General features: G+C 35.1%; 1 protein-coding gene across 49 annotated transcripts in view; it reads left to right on the top strand.

Annotated features, from left to right (window-relative positions):
• RIMS2 (regulating synaptic membrane exocytosis 2) overlaps positions 1–21,781 on the top strand; it is a 455,883-nt gene that overhangs the window by 251,319 nt on the left and 182,783 nt on the right. For 26 of the 49 annotated variants that reach the window (XM_062627203.1, XM_062627208.1, XM_062627215.1 and 23 more), the window contains 3 exons: positions 6,171–6,301; positions 9,156–9,327; positions 9,917–10,070. In XM_062627203.1, the coding sequence (XP_062483187.1) occupies positions 6,171–6,301; positions 9,156–9,327; positions 9,917–10,070 (457 nt within the window). Of the gene's footprint in view, positions 1–6,170; positions 6,302–9,155; positions 9,328–9,916; positions 10,071–18,110; positions 18,138–21,781 lie in introns of all 49 variants that reach the window. The other 23 variants (XM_062627211.1, XM_062627202.1, XM_062627228.1 and 20 more) reach the window with 1 other exon arrangement.

The raw sequence follows: 21,781 nt of genomic DNA, 5'->3' as shown, positions 1-21,781 counted from the left end.
TGGCACGGAAAATTAGCTAACTCAGAGCTCTGAGCTGTTGTTTCTGGTTATCAGGAAGTATACATTACATTGTGGGCTGTGGTATAGCTGCATCTGTAGAATTCTCTACAAGAATGAGGATCCCTGAACACCGTTTATACCTTTTTGTTTCATTGCTCTCAACAGGAAATGCACATCTGTAGTCGTGCTTGTATCTTCTTTACTTGTTAGTCTGAAACTGATCCTGGTGATAAATGTCCCACATTCTGGCACAAGTTCCTCTTCCACACTTCGCTCGATGTCATTCCATTCATTTTCTAGCTCTTGTATCACTGGATAACTTGAAATACATTTATTGGGAAGAAACCCACTCAATTTCCTTTTCCCCTGCCATGCACCCTTCTCCTGAACTTTTACTAATTCTGCAGTGCTTGGGAAAGTGTGAATTTATTTCCTGAACTTTTGGATTCAGTTTAGCATACCAGCAATTTTCTAATTCAGAGCGCAAGGTTTTGTGATATCTTTGTAGAGAATGAGATGTTCTTAAATTTGTGTTTTCCATGAAGTCTCTTTTGTTTACTTGGTGTGGCCTCCTTTTGAGCCAGATTTGCCATGAAACCACTGCATTTTTTTCCGACTTCAAAAATTTCAGACATTCTTTTTGCTTTAATACAAAACAACAATATATTTGATTATGTATAAAAATATATGCATGCATCTACTTGGCATTACTGAAATGAAGAAGCCACTAAACCAGAAATTTTCAAAAGAAATCTAGATTAGGGCAGCCTAGTTTTCTGGCCTTCATATCCTTGAGGCTCTACAATTTGACAGCCTTTTTTTGTATTTTTTTCCAACATATAAGACAGCAACTGAAGCAGACAGCAATGATAGTTTGGTTTAACAACCTTCAGTAGTCAGAATGTGTTAAAGGTATGTTTAACAACATCCAAAGCTCACCTCCGCTACACCCAAGACTTTACCATCTCAGGGCAGTGTCTGCATCTACATTAACTTAAATCCAAATAAAATAATTGATGTAAGCATTTCTTAGAATCATATGAGATAATAATTTCAACAACAGATCCTGCTGATCTGATGCAATGTATCCTGTTCAGGTCCAGAAAAATGCAAGAAAGAAAAGTAGTATCTCAGTTTCAAAATACTGCACTAATAAACAGCTATGTAGGTCACTTGAAAAATTATAACGAACAACAGAAGAACAAAAATACCTGGCTAGCTGTCTTTCAAACCAAGTGAAGTTTGGATAAGCTGTGGTGGTAAAAATCAGACTGCAGGCCAAGCAGTCTCTCCCAGTGGCACAAGTTTTATCTCTTACAACAAATAAAGAGTAAAATGTAGGATAGAATTATAATGTTCAAATATTCTGTTTTTAAATCTTAAGTTATCACTTCAGTTATGGTGTGCCTTTATGTGCAAAAACGTTAGGATTGCATAGTTAAGCAGTCAAGTATTCATGAGATAAGAATATAGCAAGTATCAATTTTATTATCTAGATTTTCTTAACTGATTTTGCTTATGAATATGTATTAGAGTATGGGTTACTTCTTTTCTAGAACTCTGACCTCAATCAGGTCTTTGACTAAAATTTCTTGTTAAGATGAGATCTAAAAGAAAAAGAATGAAATCTAGTGAGCTGAAATTATATCCTTAATTCATATAATTTATGTTAGCTTAAAATAAGTCTGAGGTGCCTTGGGGAGGAGCTTAGACTTGTATAGTTGAAGGGAAGAACTAAGTACCTCAATATCTGTAGTGAGTGATCCAGCCCAAATAAAGGACACCCCATTAACTCCATTGGAAACGTAGGCTACTCCACAGGGTTAGTTGGCTCTCCAGAGGGACAGTCCTTTTCTGAGGACCAAACAGGGATACTAGACACTTGTATCCTCATTTCTCAGAATGCAACACCAGCAGTCAGCTTTTATATACCTTTCTATGTGTAAGAGGCTCATTCCAGGAAAAAGACATTTGTGGTTTAAGCCCTATTTAGACTGAAGAATTTGAACCAGTCTCTCAGAAAAGTGCCTTTATAATCAAGCTGTTGCACATCCCTTTCTTTTCTGGAGTATGAATTCTCATTTGAAGCTGAAATACTGTGTGGCTAGGAATATGTGTGTGAGGTGATAGCAAAGAAGGCTTAATTTTGGTGTAGCAGATTGCGGACCTGTTACGTAGAATATATATTGATCTTGCATTTGACCACTCTTGTTTAAAAACTGAAGGAAACCTATGAAGCTGTGACCAGACCCTCATCTCTTTCCCCCCTGATGACTACCCTCATCACCGGACTGCAGAAGATCTCTTTGGTCTTGCTCTCTATATGGCAGGTATTCTTACCTGGAAACCTGTCTCAAGGAGTGCAACAGTTGCACCACTTTGCAGGTAGAAGACCATCTCACAGTGTCACGATATGCTAAATTTAGATGCCCGTTTGCCTGAATGTAGGTTACAACAGAAATTTAGTCAAGAATTATGTTCACATCTGGCTAGGGAAGGAAAGTATGTATGTGTAGCAATTGCGTTTCCAGGACTTCAACACTAAGTGAAAAGAAACCATTCAGGATCACTTCTTATGTGAATTCTAGGTTTCTACATCCTAAGTCTACCTAGGTAGACAAAGTCCTGTTCAAGAATGTTTTTACAGGTATCAGTTTCCACATTATCAACAACTAGCATGGTTTTTCTGTGGTGTGTTTTAAGTGTTGAAATTATCGCTTTCCCTTTCCTTCATTTAGATCAGGACTGATCATCACAGTTTCTTAGGTATTGTAAAGACTTTAAAAGTGCCAATTCCTGCATGTGTAAAAAACCCGCTGAATGGAGAGTTTGTAAATACTGCTGTTAGGCAGCTGCTTAAGTCTTTCAATGTTGAGCATCATATCTGTACATTCTCGTGGAACTTACACTCTATGGATTGAATAATTCAGTGTTCACTTTTTGATGTTAGGAATCATTTCTCATACAACTCAAGAAAGCTATAAAAGAAAAAAATAACTTCCTCATCAACTTTTCAGTTATACATGTGCTACCCCATATTTATTTCACATGTAGAATATGTATAGTATTCTGTAAGTGTGGTAGGATTGTACTGCATTTATTGATTAAGAATTGAGAAACTGTGATCAGAGTCTGAGACAACCAGGTTATGTCCAGGCATAATACACACCACAGACTTCAATTCCAATACTTTACTTAGCACTACAAATCAGGCTCCAGGGTCTTGTGCCAGACTCCCAGAAAATGAAGAACATGCAATTTGTAAATACTTTTAAAAAAGTTTCAAGGGATCTACGCCTTGATACACAAGGCCTCTGGGAAAGGGGAAAGGATGGAATCTAGTTCTCTTGGACTGCACCTGGCTGTCTTAATGGCTGGCCTTTTTATTTCCCTGTGAATAGAAAAGGTTCTTGTAGGAAAATGCAACACCATCTGAATATTGTCATGGTACTTGTACACAGGAGAGTCAGAATTAGATCAGTCCTATTCCCAAACTCATTTTCCATGTTCAGTATGCTAGTTAAGAGCCTTGTTTCTCATTTTCTCTCCAATTTTCCACCTTGACTTCTTGTCAGATTTTATTTCATCCTAATCTCTCTGTGCAATGTTATTTTGTACCAGTTACAGAATGGCTGTTTCTTTTGTCACCTCATTCCATTTCTCATTCAGTCTGTTTTTTCCCCTCTGTCCTCCTGTGGTGCCTGACTTTAGTGGCTCTGTTCTTCCAGTGTTTGACCAAGAAGCATCCTGTATCCATTACTTTTCCAATAATTCTAAAGGAGTATCTGATTTGTCCCTTCTCTCTTCTTCTGACCCCATGAGAATGCAATCCCATCCTCCCCCTTCTTTCTTCTGACCCCATGAGAATGTAATCCAATCCTTCCCCTCCATGGGGTTCTTTGTCCATTCTCTCACTTTCAGTCTCTTCCTTTCTTCTCTTTGCATCCAAGTCAAATGAATTCTGGCATTACAATTGCATGTGCTGTATATATTGGAGTGCTAGCAGTGTGAACCCCCAAGAGAATTGACCTTCTGCTCATGATTCTGCCTCCTGACCTATCCTGTAACAAGCTGAATTACAGAGAAAATACGTGCATTATGTACAAGTTTTTCAAGTTTTTCCTTTTTTTTCTTTTTTTTTCTCACAGTTCCAAGAGAAAGTAGAAGGTGTAAGTCATCACGAATTTGAGTTCCTGTTCTAAACCACAGGTGTTAGAGCATCTCAAAGAAATGGTGTCAGATGATTTAACCTTTTGCTTAGAGTAATTCTCAAACATTTTTACTGAAGTTTTCCTGCCAAAATTCAGTCTCAAACAAATATAGTGAAGAAATACTTAGCTTGGATATGAATGCATATTTCTGGTTATATTTTTGGCATCCATGTCTTGATTATCTCATCTTCACTTAGTAATAGTTCGTAATAGTATCTGGATCACATATATGTTGCATTCTGCTTAAGCAAGGATAATTTTTCCTAAAAAGCAGATGAATATTGTCTTTAGTGCTACTACCCCTGCAGTGTCTGATTAGCCAAGACTGTCCTTTGCCAAAGGACTCCCAAGGAACCCTGGGAGCTTCCTTTAGTGTCAGAGTGCATTTAGTGTTAGAGAACACTTATGTTGACTTTCATTTCAGAGATCATTAAAACTTTGCTTTGGATTTACACAGTTGGTGCCAAGCTTGCTACTTGTGATCTGTGGCTGGATGAAGATACCTAGTAGTCCAGATAAATTCTCAGTGTAGAAAAAATACTGACAAAGCCCCTTGCTTTGCAGGAATGTAGGAACAGCATCTAGAACTCTCTTAAGTCTTATCAAAGGTAATTTCTCTCACACAGTTTTCTGCTTTAGAGCCCTTTACCTATTGGTACCAGAAACTTGTAAAATCAACAGTAGGGTCAATGACAGGAAAATAGAGAACAGGTATCCTCCCCTTTTTAGTATCTACTCAAACACTGCTGGCTGATGGCTACAGGAGTTGCAAGATCTGTAGTAATGCAGAAGGAAGAAGTGCCACCATTGGTTGAGTTGGTGTGTCAGTGTAATCTCACTTACTGAAGTATTAGGGAAATCAGGCTCTTGGTGGGTCAACAGTCTTGAGAATTGTGTCAAGACCTTTCATTTAGTGACTGAAAGGCTGAAGGTGAAGAGCTATGACAGCAGATGGAGACCCTGTCTCTGAAGTGATGCAAGATGGGCACTGTCCCCTGGCTTTGTTTACCTTAGCCACGGCGTATTCATGCCTAAAAGTGCACTTTTTGCTTGGTCATGTAGTTGGCTGTTATCCTCTTTGATCCCTGTAAGTTCAGTCAAGAACAGTGTTTCCTCTAAATGTCTTAATTTGTCCTGTGCCATGGAAAGCTCCTCATGAAGAGAACTTCCCCTGTCAGCCGTAGTTACTAATACTACATTGGCACTACTATGTAGTGACTCCCTTGCTATTTGGAAAGCCTTGGTCCTAACTGCACCATGTCTCCCTTCCATGCTCTAAAATAGATATATCTTCTCCTTGAATAATGTATTTGCAGCTATAGTATTCAAACTGAAATAGCTAAATAGCAGCTAGTTAAACAGGATAGCAGACCATGTCTAATACTTAATAATTTCTACAGATGAGTAAGAGTAGGTTTTGCCTTGTTGTTGCTGAGTTGGACTGTGAAGAGTGTTGGGCTTCTGGGCCTTGCTCTCTTACAATTTCTGGAGGCCTTCTATAATTTCAGGATGAATCTTTGCATCTTGAAAAATGTTTAGAGTTTTGAAATATTTATGGTCTTATCCCATAGTCTTTCCAGCACAACAGGACGTGAAAAATTAATTCACTCATTGTGCATAAACTTCTTAGAAATTTATATATATGAATATCATATATCAGTAAAGCAGGTAGTACAGTATCATGCCAAGAGAGAATAATCCTAACCATTGTGAAAAACAGTATGAAATAATGTACTTATTGTACAGGGTTTTTTTTTTAAATAGTGACTCCTGGTACATACTGAAGCTACTATAGTATTAATTTATTTGTATGGTTTATTATAAATACAAAGTAGAACATGATCTTTTCTGTGTAAGTAACCAATATAAATAGAAGCTTATGAGCAAAATTGATTTTAAGGATTAATATGATAATTTGTTGTTGAAATTAGTTCATTAATTCATATTTTCTCATTACAGATAAAACTGTGGTATGACAAGGTTGGTCATCAGTTAATAGTGACGATACTGGGAGCAAAGGATCTTCCTTCAAGGGAAGATGGGAGGCCAAGGAATCCTTATGTTAAAATTTACTTTCTTCCAGACAGAAGGTAGAGTGAACACAAAGACAAGAAGCATTTGGGAAAGAATTAGTCTGATACTCAGATGGCATGCAGAGCTGATTTTATATATATATATATATATATATGGAAAAATCTTACAGTTTGGAATTGGTTTATTGAACATGCTAGTAACAGCAGTATGTCTTTGAACACTAAATGTATATTCACTTTCACTGGAGATTTTATTCAATACTGAATAGGAAAGGAAAGGTAAATCTATGTCATTGCATGGGGATCTGTTATTTGCAAAGAATGTTATTAGTTTCTTATAATATCCTTATTTCCTCTGGCAGTTATTCCTGCTTAGTGCAAACAAAATGCTACGAAGTTAGGTTCACACATTTCTGAACTGATGAGTCCAGCAGTCTGGGTTGCCCTGTGTTTACACAACAAAGTAGGAACAGGTTTGGCAGCTGAAACCCATAGATTTCATATCACAGGATAGGTGACTCAGCCGAGATTTCCCAGATGCACCTTGAAAACTTCCCATAAAGCACAGGACTGATATTAATCTGGACTGGCATTATATATCTGCATTTAGGGAAAATCAAACTATGGAACTGTGGTAGGGACCCTTTTTCCTGAATAGTCCCTTCATTTTTTAGTCCATGATTTTCAGCCATTTCAACATAGGCACTGAGAAGAACAGCAAAGGAAATGACGTGTTGCACATATTTTTTTAATTTTTTTTTTAAATTGGCATTTCCAGAGATTGTGTCAGTAAGGGAACATGTTTAGCATTATTTTGTAGCATATCAAGCATTCAAAGATTTAACCTGACTCAGTATATAAAAGATCGATGTAACTTTACAGTTTATATTTTTACATCATTTGCTTTTCCTAATAGCTAAACTAGGAAGATGCTAACTATGTCCAGTACTAGTTGACTTCAGCAGGAAACAAAGCTATCCAGGACTTTGGAAGACACTGCGTTTCCATTTTCTTTGTTTACCAAAGGTTGACAAGAAAATTTGCTGTGACTGTATAATTTGCTATATCATTGATGACAAAAAGATTTTAGATGGATTGTCTTGGGCTCACCAATATTTGAACTATTTGACTAGTTTCTTAGCTATTCAGATTGCTGCAGTGTGTTTGGAGATGTTGAAGCTGTGCTAAACTGAGAACTAGGTCTGCTTAAATAATCTTATCTGCTTTTTCAACATTAATAAAGCTACCAAAAATGTCTGCATTCAGAATGTTTCACAATGAAAGCTGTAATAACTAAAAATACATAGAAGAAAAATATTTACATAATTCAAGTATACAGATAGGAAAAGTTACATAACAGTAAATTTTATTAAGCTATACTAGTGTTTCCCATTTATGTGAGGTATTAGGAAATTTTTCTTTAATTGTTGCATGTGTTTTCTATCACTTATGTAAGAATCAGCAATTTGTCTTATGGACCTCTTATGGTTTGTTTTGTTTTTTTTTGACATATAAATTCACTTTCTTTTTCTTAGAGGTTAAAGCAAAGTAAGCAACAACATATTTCTTCTGTAGTAGAAGGAAACGTGCCAGAGGTAAAATGCACTTAAATAAGTCAAGCGTTTAATTAGATGAAGATACTGAGCTCTCTTTGATTAAAAAAAAATCATTAGAAAAGCTTGTCCAATGTAACTTATTTCAGTTCTCAAGGGCAAACAAATCTTTAGTATAATAGAAATAATTACATTATTTGTTTAAATTATGTGTCTGAAAATATTATTTCTTAGTTAATACTTTCATCCAGCTTCTAAGTAGCAGTTCAGGAATGAAATAACTCCATTACACTTGCGAGTGTTTGTAAACAGAGAGTATCTGCATTGCTGTATTAAAAAATTCACATAAATTAGTATGCAGCTGCAGTATGCAGCAATCCGCAGGTTTAAAATTAAGCATTGTTGTAAGAACTCTTGTCATCAGTATTCTCAGTAGAAGGAGCGTGGGTGTTTTCCAGTGAAACTTGTCTCCATCAGAAAATATTAATTCTTTCAAGCAGAAATATTCTGCAAAACACATTGCTTTCAACAACACTGTGGAGCCAGAGCCAGGAGTTCCATGGTAGCCTTGTATGGAGACCTTACCAGGCTCCACAACATAACGCCAACCTTGTAAGAGAAAGGCAGCTTCAACCTGTGTGGCTCTTTGGGGTGACCCAAAGGATTTTGGGAACTGTTTTGAGAACACTGTTGCTTCCAGTCTTGCTGGAATAAAACCTATGACTCATTCTCAGGGCTTCTGGTTTCCCAGCGGTGGAGCCATCGCTCAGGAAAACCCTATGGGGAAGCCCCACTCTGCCTGCAGCTCCCTGACCATTCCTTCACGTGGGCCAGCTGCTCCCTCCTGCTCTCCAGTTTGAGTCAGCCAATGTACGACTGGAAGTCTGAGTGAACCAGCTGGCTAGCTTATCTGAAATGCGGATTTTGATTATACCCAATGTTGTCTGCTTACATGTTCTGCTGTCAGACTGTGCCTCATGGAAATCCCATTTACAGAATCATAAAATCATCTAGGTTGGAGAAGACCTTTAAGATTATCAAGTCCAACTGCTATATATATATATTGCTTTATAAGATGCTGGCTTCATAACAAACATATTAAAGCTTTTCTGGTTTTCAGGAAACTTCTGAAAATTAGAATTAGCACATGAACTGGAAATCAACATTATTTTTTTAATATGAAGTTATAAATTGTTCTCAATATACGTGCTGAATTTTATTTTATAATAAAGGATTACAGTGTCCGTAATACTACAAAATGTACTGCTGATTTAATATTTCCTATTTTCCATGATGTGCTTATTACAATAGAATGGCCTTTTGAACATTTTTAATCTTTAATTGTTTTTTCTTTTCAGTGATAAAAATAAAAGAAGAACAAAAACAGTAAAGAAAACATTGGAACCTAAGTGGAATCAGACATTCATTTATTCTCCAGTTCATCGGAGAGAGTTTAGAGAACGAATGTTAGAAATTACTCTTTGGGACCAAGCACGAGTTCGAGAGGAAGAGAGTGAATTTTTAGGAGAGGTATACAATTACTCCAAGTTATAGAAACACGGTTGCTCACATATTCATGTCTAGATACAGTAATTTTGCAAAAATGATTATACATGGCAAAGCAAAACTGGTTTAAATTGTTGAATATTTGTCCTTATTTCACTTAGTAGTAAGAAAATGGTGATCTTGCTCTTATCACATAGTACTGAAATTCTTTATTTCTTCTGTTTCAGTAACAGCATGCACATGGTTTTTTAATTTCTTTTAGAATTGTTTTTTAAAAATCCCTATTATCCCCAGCTGTATTTTACCAAAATATTGCAATATTAGTGCCTTACTTGCTGCAAGATATTTGAATGCTGTAAAGATTGTCATAAGGTAATGAAGGTTTTGTGAAAGATTTTTGGTACATTTAGGGTTGTAAAAGTCACAGGAACTTCTTTCATGTTAAATGGAAGAGTTTTATGAAAATTCAGACAAAGTCCTTAGCAATGAGCAAGTAATAGAATAAAAGTTATGAACACAGCTTTTCTTTAAATAGCTGTATTTTAAAATAGCTATGTAAAATATTCTGTTATGTAATGCTTTCCTACTTTTAACCTTTTTTTTTCTTTTTTAGATTCTTATTGAGTTAGAGACAGCACTACTAGATGATGAACCTCACTGGTACAAACTCCAGACACATGATGTCTCTTCATTGCCACTTCCCCATCCCTCACCATATTTGCCACGCAGACAGCTCCATGGAGAAAGTCCCACAAGGAGGTTACAAAGTAGGTTGCTAGTTTTACTCACTGTGTGTAGTTCCTTTGAATTAATATGCAAAGTATATTAAATTCTTGTAGATGGGAAGCTGTCAGAATTTGTATGTTTGTTTGTAGCTGGTATGAATTAGTTCATTTATGATTACTGATAGTCTGACAATGCTACAAATGGCAATATTGAACACTGTGCAATACACCAAATTTGTTTTGTTGTGTTTTTTTTAATGAGACTCCCCAGTTCAGTTCCCGAGCTTGAGCAAATTATCTTGGTGTTTTGCAATGCGCTGTTTTTATCTTGAAGTCCTCTCTTCTATACTGTGTTTATAATTTCATTGTTTGAATGTGCAGGAATTTTCTCATACTTCTTAAGAATAAGTGACCTGTATTTATCATAATTTGTGACTAAATTAATACTATGGCCTGTTGCCTTGTTTTGATTTTATTTTACATGGTAACGTTCACAAATGGAATTACTTTTAATGGCATTTTCTTCTTTTAGAGTCTGGTATACTTGCTCCACAGTAGTTTGGTGTTATCAGTAGATAATTTGAAAATAGAGTATATATAATATGCTTATAAAAATAGATGCATAAAAATGAAATAGTAAAAAGTAGAGATCTGTTTCCTTAATACTTGTTTCTCTAGTTTAACTTTGTTTCTCTTGTTTAACTGTTCAGTATTGTCAATGATTGAAAGCTATCCTTCACTGAATTAACAATATAAAATATCAGTTGACACTGATATTAAAGAAATAAAAAAGAGAAAAAAACAACAAACCAAAACATATTTCTAAGAATTCTTAGTTTTTTTTTGAGTCATTGTATATGAGTTTGCTTGTGTGTATATTACACACAAACTCACAGAAATATATGCATGTGCAGCCATGCAAACAAGCTTGGATATTTCATATGTTCTATGTGGACTCTTATGAAATAATACCTTGTATGTAAGTAAGTATTTCATGTAGTTGACAGGTTTTGTGTCTGTGCACTGGATGGTGAGAAGTATTAAAATGCTCCATATCATAATATTTTGAGATGGATACATTAACAGAGAGTTACAGTGCATAGCCTTCAAGCTGTAAGATAATACTTATTCACAAAAGAAGGAAAGAAATGATAGTTAATAGGTAAAAGTTCTGTTTCAGTTCAGTTCTCTTCAGTCATCTCAAGTACCATGACTGTTGCTCAAGTAAAGTTTTAAAATTATTTTTCTTCTATCTTTTTGGCCACCTTGAAACACATTTTAGGAAGTTGAATTTTCCATGTAAAATTACTTTGTAGACCAGCTAGACATTTCAGTATCTGTTTGTATGTGAAGTTAGTGAACTTCTGGTTTTCAGGAAATATTCAGTCCTGCGATAATAATTCCTGCCTATGTAATAAATAACTTCTATGAAGAATGAATTAAAGCGTAACTGCTTTATTTGGAAAGGATTGTGGTAAAATTTGACTAAAGACCTTTTTAATGATATTGACTCAAAATTTGAAAGTTTTTTAAATACTAACACTAATGTTAATACTGAATGCGTTCAACTGAACAATCTTAAATGCCTGTCTGGAAATGTAGAGGGAAGGACATTTTAGTGTTTCACCATGTTTATTAAAAAGAAGTTCTGCTTTTCAGTGACGATGATTTAGCTTGGCTGTTCCCAGAGCGGTCTTCAACAACTTGTGGTTCTAAACATTTCAGCCAAATAAGGAATGTCAGAAGTTCACTATTGTTGCTGGAGAATTCACATACTCCTACAATAAATTATGCTATTTGCATTTATACTGAGATTGGGATCCCCTAAAGAAGGATTTTCTCTAGTGTCCTGCTAATATGTGCACTTCTCAAATCCTTGTGTGTCATAAATACATACAGATACTTTTACATGTGCAGAACAAGGTCTCTTGAAATGAAAATCCCTCCTTTCTGGGCACTGGAGAGACATCCAAATGGAAACGTAGAATCTGGTCAGAGTTCTGGAAAGGCAGCAGAATCATTTAGCAGTTAAAAGATAAAATGATTTTAACATTAGTGTCGCACCTCTGAAATGGAAATAAAAGTATTTCTTGGTGTTCAGAGAAGTGGTGGAATATCCTATTGGAAATACACAGAACTCCACTGTACAAGGCCATAAGCAATAAGTTCATAGAATCATAGAATCGTAGAATAGTTAGGGTTGGAAAGGACCTTAAGATCATCTAGTTCCAACCCCCCTGCTGTGGGCAGGGACACCTCACACTAAACCATCTCAACCAAGGCTTTGTCCAACCTGGTCTTGAAAAAGTTGGCCAAGGCTGAAACGGGTGTGGCACCAGATGACCTCCAAAAAGCTCTTCCCACCCTAAATGTCCAGAGGACTGCTGAAATGTGGATATCACATCGTATGACTACCTTCACTAAGTAAAATATTTATAATATATTAATAGCATATAGAAGTCTGGTTCTTTTAGGTTTTTTTTGAGGTTTCAAAAGAATGTCAAGTTAAACTCAGTATCTTGGGGTTTTGTGTCTGAAGCTTTTTTTGTGTCCTTCAGTAATAACTCTTATATATGAAACATGTGCTACCCAGTGGCATATTATAACAATGTGGAAAAGTTCTCCAGAATGAAGAGAAAACGTGTCTAGCAAGTTTGTCTATCTTTTTCAAAGCACATCTTGTAGCACATAATCTGCTGTTACACAGTAGGCTGATTTCAGTTTCTGGGGCTGCAAAACCTGAGCCCTTCAGTCCTCCCACTTTTTGTTCATTTTTGTGCTACTTCTATGTATAGATAGTGATTGCAAGATGAAGTACTTTATTGCATGCCCCAAAAAATTTTGCTACTTTAAGAAATAATGAGAGATTTTGAATTACAAGGTTGTTTGTTGTTTGTATAGATACATATCTACACATCTAAGCTTTCTTATCCTCATGATTGTGAAGTAGCTATAAATATTGAAGACAATACTTACGTGTTATTCTCTAAAGGCAGTTTAAAAGAACCACCTACACTTACTACTTACTTCTCTTTTTAACATCACTGAATTGTACTGTTCCTGAGGAAGAGCAGGCTGTCAGCTCTGAGGACTGAATTCCTGTATTTACAGATTGCCAGTAGCAAAGTGCAAGCTTCCCACAGAGCCCCATATGCCATTTTTTATGAACTAGCTTTCAGAGACGGTAGCTTAGTTTCTACATATATTTATCTCTCAATAACTTTGAGTAGGTATTATGTTGTGGTACAGACTGATCTAAACCAGCTGTCCACCTTCTCGTGCCCAGTCCTCTGATCCATACAATCCATTAACTTCCTAATGATGCGTTTTCTTTATATTTTTTTAAATAAATCTACCTAGAAACTGAAACTAATACAGGACATAAAGTTATGGGTTCCTAGGTCGTTCAGCTAATTATACTCCAGATTTTCATAAACTGTTTCTTATCCAATGAGTATATTTTAAACTTTTTCTTATGTGAAATGTGAGGTACTGAGTACGTCTATTTTACTTATTGTGTTGAACTTCTGAAGTGAATTTTTAAAATTACTTCATTTTCTCTAAAGTTTGACATAAAATCAGCCATACCTTAAGAACTGCAGGCAGCATTAACTAGAATTACAGACAAAATGAACTTCTTTTTATATTGCTTCTGAAAGGAGATTGTAAACAGAAAAGTAAAGATTATTTAAAAGAATATTTGGGAATTCCTGTTGCTGGTTAGGCCACAGTATTATTGGTCCATCTCACATTACGTAAGAGGCTTACTACAGGTTGCATTGAAAACTGAATGTCGCTTTAATGTTTTGTTCATATTTGTAAGGCTGAATGGGATGCAAATTGTTAGTATTACTATTTACTGAGAAGTGCTACAGAAATCAAGTAGGCTTTATACTATGGGATTACAGAGCAAAAAATATTTCCATGTAACCCAGAATATAGAGATAACAGACATCAAATTGGTTCTGAGACATTCAATCTTTTACAGTTATGTTCATGTAATGTGTGCAGAGTGTAGTTTGAGGTGATACTGTTTAGCTGACAAAGAATACTGGGATATAATGTATTTTAAAGGAGAACTATTGGTTTTAGTTTTATACTGACTCTGAATATGGTTCAGAAGCAGATTTTTGTTTTACTTCAAATGTTATAAGAATTTCCTGATTATTTAGGACTAAAAGTAACTGATGCTAGTTTTCTAAGATTTTTCAACTTTAAAACCCAGCTGTCTAAATTACTGATCTGCATACCACAGAGAGCGTACAGTGCAGACAACAGCTAAGTGCCCAAACAAGGGAAGAAATGTGACTATAACAGTAGAAACAGACATTTTCAGATCTCTAGCTACAGCATAGGTATGTACAGCAGTGGAAGGAGAGCTTTTAATTGCCTTGCGAATGTACAATATGGTTTGAAAAACCAAAGGGAAGTTTTATAATTTGAGCATCCTCAGTAAGGGATAACTAGTAAATCTGTGTGGGATCAACTGCTGAAAACAAGGTCTAAGAGATTTTAGAAATTACAGTGTTTAGAAATCGACATATAGAACTGTCCTAAATGATGAATCAAATTGTGTTTTTTTCAAGAACTGAACACCAGAAAAATCAGTCAGGATCAAAATAATGGCAAATAAATGGTCTGTGAAGTAGCTTTCTTTTAAAGGGTGCTCGAATTTTATTACTTTTAGAATTAACATCATTGATTGATCCATTCACTAAGTTTCATAATTCTTAAGGCATATAAAAAATTTGGAAGAAGAAAAATTACAGTAATGGTTATTTAAATTGTGGGGATGAAAAATTAAGAATAGTGTTCTACAAAATAATGTGTGGATACTGTGCAAAAAACTACAGATAATGTTCCTTTTTTAAATTTTATTCATTCAGATGGGAATCAAATATTCTATAATGCATAAGCAAAGTGTTTGCATCATATAAATAGTTTTTGTCACCTGGCTTGTCAGCTTTGTACAATTTTCCAAGTCAGAACTACTTTTTCTGGGGAAATGCTAAACATTATTACATCTGACTAGAAAGTTCCATCGCTGTACCATCAAATCACAGTTGAGTTGAATATTATAACTGCTAATTCAGGCCCTCTCTTCTATTATTTAAATGTTAAAATTTTCAAGTCTGCATTATAAAGCATTTAAGAAATATATTTGGTAGTACATAGAATCATAGAATCATAGAATAGTTAGGGTTAGAAAGGACCTTAAGTCCATCTAGTTCCAACTCCCCTGCCATGGGCAGGGACACCTCACACTAAACCATGTCAAACAAGGCTTTGTCCAGCCTGGCCTTGATCACTTCCAGGGGTGGAGCATTCGCAGCTTCCTTGGGCAACCCATTCCAGTGCCTCACTACCCTCACAGTAAAGAACTTCCTCCTTATATCCAATCTAAAAATCATTACCAGAAATCATTAACTACAATGATACAATGTATCTGAAAATTTACCCTGTGAAATCTGAGCCCTGCATTTGAAACCCCAGTTGTCCAATGAAAGCAATTGACTTCCTTGTAACTCTGTGGAGTCTCATTTTACTGCAGAATCAGGATCTTACTGTCTCAGCAATTTCCTTTAATTTGTTTGGACTCTGGTAAGTCAGTAGGATGATTTTAAATCAGTGTCAGTGAATTTTACTTGAGGGAATTATGCTGTTCACTAGTAGGTAACGGAAACATTCATCAATGACTCTTTTCAAATTATAATATGGAGCATTTTATGGTCAGTGACACAGACCGTGAATGATGAATGTATTGTAAGAATTCTATGCTAGAGAGCAAAAATAACACTTATTTTTTTCTCTTTCATGCTTCTTTCTTAATTTTTCTCTTTCTTTTATGGAGCACAGGCATTGGGCATTGTCTTTGATTGCATGCATAGCTCTTTTGTTCACAGAATATGGATATATACACCAGTACTATACTTATTATACACCTCTGATTTATTTCTAATATTTACAGTGCATCTATGGTTTAAATAAATACTTTAATTAAAAGGTATTTAACATGATACAGGGGTGTCTGAAAAGGCCTTAAACTATCAAAGTATTTTTTTTGCCTAATAAAACAAACCTATTTAAGGTATTAATTCTCTGCTGTTTGAAAATTTTCAAAAAGTTTAAACAATTTTAATTAAACTACAAAAATACTTCAAAACCTGTTTTGAAGCAGTTTAAGGGAATTTGATTATAACATTGTTGCTGTGGTTACTTGATAGAATTATGTTACTAAATTACTCTTCTGTCATATAATGATAAAAGAAAAGTAGTGTTCTTTGCTGAAATAACTTGGCAGATAGGGTAAAGCAACCTTGCTAGGCAGTTGATAAATAACAAGTTAGGTGTCCCTCAAAATGATTCTAAAATTCGTAGGTCCATATAGTAGCTTCCTTTTCTAGCTAAAGGTAGTGTGTATTAGTATTTTTTTGTTGTTGTTGAGGCATAATGAATTCTCATATAGCAGTGTGATGCTTCTGATGAAGTTTTCAGATAGGTTTAGAACTTTTCTGACTTTCCTGTGTTGTAACCATACAGAAACAAACATGGGCTTCCTTAGTCCACACTCCCATTATAATTGCAGTATTTTTATATTTTTGTGCTCTTCATGAAGCTCTACACTTTTACAGATCTTTCCAGAAGTTAAATTCAGAAAGTCCATAATTTTTAATTCTGTAATCAATTTCTAGACTGTGTTAATGGATTTTTGTGGCTTTCTGATGTTGCTGGAGTAAACTGGAAAACTTGCTCACATTCCATTTTTCATAATTTTTTACCCAAAGAAGAGTCAGTTTTGCATGAAATTTGTAACTGGAAGAGATTAATACCAAGGAATACAAATATTAGAGAAGTTATGCAGTAAAACTCACATCTAAAAGTTTGTAAATGATGAAAAAATACCCTGTTCTTTCTTTGAAATTGTATAGCCTAATGGAATTATGGAGCTGAAGCATGAAAATTATGTTTATTAAGAAACCCAATTTGAAAACATAAACAGTTAGAAGTTGTGAATAGTAGATGATTTAGTGATATGGTCTAGATATTCAAGTAGTTAGTACCTGGATGTCAGAAGAAGTGTGGCTAGGAGATACCTAGTCACCCAGTGAATTCTTCACAGAATCAGCTGGCAAGTAATTGAAAGTCTTTTATCTCTAACACTGTCACACCTTGTCACCTGAGATGCATCTTTTACTCATGGACTGTCAGTCTGTAATACTGTAAGGAATAAAAACACTTGTAATGTCTTGCTAATAGCAAGGTAACTATTCATGCTATTCTGACTTCTGGGCTTGTTCATACTATCTTATGGAAGTCCCTTATACAAAATCTGCAAACACAAAGTAACAATTCACATTTCCAATGTTGTCCAGATATGTGCATACTATTATATTGTCAAGTTCAGAAAAACTAGTATGATTGCATAGAAAGCTAAAATGCATAACCCAGCCAGACTTAAGGAATGCAAACAATAAATCAGGTATTGCAAGTATTTAATTGTGCTCACAACAGGACTCTTAAATTCACTGGTAACAATGATATGTAGATATGGTATTCATGTATGTACATATTTACCAAATCAAGACCTAGCTGGAGACAGAGGATTGTCTGGAACATAACTTCTGGGTCTGTTAAATTTAAAGTAGGATTTGTAGCTACATCTCAGGAAAATTCTGCTAATAACTTCCTGATGAGGTGCCCATAGCAGTGTGCAGTAACTTTAGCATAGCAGCTTGTATTATATGCCTAGTTGAATATACGTTTTGCCCTTAGAAAGTTAAACTCTTGCTTACAGTAAATGTGCAGTTTTATTTCAGAATTGGAAATGACTATAATATCTCCAGTAGTCTGTTGTGACTACTAAGTATAAATGTTGATGTAGAAGTGATTGGCATTTTTGTGGTTTAATTTCTTCTAGCTGCTTGAGTTTTATTGTTTTGGATCAATGTGGCCTACCATATCAAATTCTTCAGTTTTGAGCAGCAATTATAATGGAAGTTTAAGGTTATAAACATCCCTGTTACATGTATTGATTCATGTATTTTTCCCTGACACTACTTCATTTCAATATTTGTTTTCCAGATAAAGGCTTATATTCATATAATTCAGGTAAATTTCCAGCATGCAGAAATGCTTATTGTTTCCATATACATTCAGATTTTAATTTGGTAATTTATTGGTGTGCTTTTGCTACCTGTTGTGCAGATGCTAAATTGCTTAAATGTTTCTTGGCTTTTATTGTCTGCTTTTCATTTGTAGGTCTTTTGTTGGCTTTCTTTCTTTATCTTCATGTCTCTATGTTGATTTTGGAGCCGTATTACAGCATTATATTTGCTTTGCCTGCCTTTAGTTTAGGTAGAGCCTTGGTAGGTAATCTGTAGTGAGCTTTAGTAACTATACTAGGAAAATGCTATTTTGCTTAAGTTATATTAAAAGGAACTCTGTTGTATTGCAGCTGTTTGAGAAATAGTGTAAGTATTTTAGAATACAGACATGGGGTGGATAAGTGAAGTATTGGCAAAATAGGTATTTGCACTGATGCACATTTTTACAGTTTCATATTAATTTAAATCCCCACTTACAAATCCAGTTGCTGTATCTGAGAAGTTTGCTTTAATTAAATATAAACAAATTAATAATGTACAGTTTTTTAAAAGCTTAAATGTTGTAGTGCATTTCATGTGGGAATTTTTGCAGTTCCTGCAGTTTTAATTATGGGAATCTCATTGAGAATTAGTTCATATAATTATCTTTTAGTTATATTTAAAAAGTGAAGTGCACATTGGTAAGAAAATAGTTCCAATACCATAGTGGAGAGAAACAAAAACCCCACAGGATGTTTCTTGAGAGTGGTAATAATAAAACTCAGTTTCCATTACATCTAGCTTTAGTCTCCCATGTTTCTTCTGTTCCATTCTCTCCTGAAAGAATCTCACATTCTTCTCATGTTTTATGATATCTTAACACTGGAATAGACTATGTTTGCTATGGTGACTGTGTATTTATCTATGTGTGGATTAGCCACACATTTTATCTTAATACTGTTTCTTTTTCATTAAGGGATTCTGATTTGTGTCTTTTTTATCCATTTTCAAAGATCTGGAGGAACTCAATTACATTTTTGTATTTCTACCCCTCTGCCAATGTAGATGAAATTGGTCAAAAACTTTTTTAAAAAACAACTATTATCTGCAGGAGGATAAAATGACAGATTGGTGTGGAGACAGTGGGACTGCATAAGAGATTAGTTGCATTAAGAACCTTCAGGCACGGACTGGATGAATACAAGAGAGCACATTCTTAAGACAGTTGTGAGGCTGATTTTAGGGTTGCTTATATGTCAGCTTTGAACACAGAACAATTGCAAGCAATGCTATGTTACTTTAAGTGGTTGTGAAGTTTTTCTGTGAACTTCAGGGGAGGAGCTGATAACCATGCTTCACTACTCTTTGTTCCCCCAGAGAGTCCACAAAACCTTGTAAAAGCTTCCTGTAAGGGTCAGGATTCCCAGCTTGGGAAGCTCAGCTGCTTTCTTATTCCTCTACAAGAAAAACAGAATTCCTGAGCCGTAAATCTGGCACTTCCTTCTGTATTTAAGCTTACTCACCTTAATTTTCTCTCTCATTCTGTCCCCTGCCCTAGTCTATTCTGGCAACTGTATTGGTTGGCTGTAGTAGGCTTTACTAGTTTTAAACTTCTTGTGCTGGTCTTCTCTTAAGGCCTATATCAGAAATAGTACTGGACAATATATGAAATACAGGAGGTATTATATCTTGCATTGTTTCCCCTGTATGTTAATAATAGACTCGAGCACCACTCTGTCCCAACTTTAGTTGTCATGTGGATGTCAGAAAATACTTCAGGGATCTCCACAGATTTTAGTTGCTTTGCAGAAAAATGTTTATGACTGCATGTAGTTTAATTCATTTGGAAGAGTTCCAGTTACTTAGACTATTGTTACGGAGAGAAATGTGATCCTGTCGAAGCAAAATAGCGCAGCATGGTTCAGGTGGAAGGGACCTACAAGAGTCATCTAGTCTTTCTGCGAGGGGCAAAAGTTAAAGCATGTTAAGTACATTGTCCAGGTGCCTTTTAAACAGTGACGGGCTTGGGACATCCAAAGAAGAATCTTTAAAAATGTCTTCAATGATTTCCATACTTTTTTATTCAGAAGTTATTAAGGCTTTTCATGGCGACCAAAACTAAAGCTTGTAAAAAGTTAACAAAAAAATATGATCCATAAAACCTCACTTTTTTTCTTTACCTTATTGTTAGCCATGAAGATGGAAAATTGACAAGTTTTTACACTAAGAAACTACTGTATTTTAAATTATTTTCATGCCTAATAGAAAGAAAAAAATAAAATAAGAAAAATATAAATAGAAAGTACTTTTTCACTGGAAATTGAAAATAATGGGCCTGATGATTTTTAGGTGGTGGGGTTTTTCCTAAACCCTGCAATGAAAGCTACAATGCAAATGTAATCGTCCAGTTCTAGTGTGTCTATATACTCTTGCAGTGTTGTCATCCTGGGTGGGATGGTAGCTTGTGCATCAGTGGTAGGGAAGGAGGTAGGTAGGTGTGGGAGGGAAAGAGGGTTATCAAGTTCAGATGGGGAGATTCTCCACTGTCCCTGAGATAAGCTCTCCCTGGAAAACAATATCATTGATAGTTTAAAGCTATTAAATGAAAACTTGCCAAAGTGAGTAAGAATTGGGTGACATGGTTTAGTGCAAGGGGGGGTTGGAACTTGATGATCTTAAGGTCTTTTCCAATCCTAACTATTCTCTGATTCTATGATAATATATCTTTTTATTTCACAGGGGATGGGGTTATGTAGAATTAAGGCATTTTTTATGTAGCTCTCACTAGCTAATCATAGAGCACGGGCTCTGTTTTGCCTTCAGTCTGCAATTTAATAACCAACAATCCTGGTGGAAGGCATTCAAAAGTCCTTATTTACCATTTGTTAACACCCAGTTATCAGACAAAATAGTAATATCCCTAAGAATGTTTCCTTAATAAGCTGTATTCCAGTGCAATGGCAGTGAGACTTAATGCCATTCCTCATGTTTGAACTCCCTCAAAGGAAAAGTTAATTATATGGAAACTACGTATAAGATCAATGCATTTATTTGATGCACCCGGTGTCCCAGGTGTTACATGCGTAAACTTTCCTGAATTTTGAATTTATGTTAGAATGGATTTAATCTTCTTGCTCTTGAAATAAGTACCATATTTTACAATGGTTTTGTCAAACACTTTAAAATATTCATTAAAATAACAGTTTCATTAACAATGTTCCTTTAGAGTAGCTTCTGAGAGGCTTCATTGTCACATTTTCCCAACCGTGAACTTCTCATTCACTATTTTATGATCAATGTTTCAAATTGCTTAGATAATGAAGTGGTGTTTTGAAAATACGTGACTAAAGTGGGACTGAAGCCTAAATCTTCAAATTTACATTGTCAATAGGTTAAAAAGAAAATTACTGTCTAAAATTAGTATATAGCAGATGAAATTACTATTGCAAAAATTGTAAGATATTAAACTAAGCTGCCAGCTTAGTTTAATAAAATTAAAATTTAATTTCAAAATTATACTGGCATTTTGAATACTCAGTTCTATATATGATGTCAACCTCTGCATTTTCGAGTTTGTTCCATTTCTAGAGTTAGTGGAAGATATATATAAAAATAATGTATTTAAATAAATATAATTTTATTCCTTTGCAGAAGTTACATATTTCAGGC

Source organism: Pezoporus occidentalis, unplaced genomic scaffold, assembly GCF_034315485.1.
Source record: "Pezoporus occidentalis ecotype Australia unplaced genomic scaffold, CSIRO_AGI_Poc_V1 ctg3, whole genome shotgun sequence".
Taxonomy (NCBI): Eukaryota; Metazoa; Chordata; class Aves; order Psittaciformes; family Psittacidae; genus Pezoporus; species Pezoporus occidentalis.
Note: the sequence above shows the minus strand (reverse complement) of the source record. Positions and strands in the feature narration are given on the sequence as shown.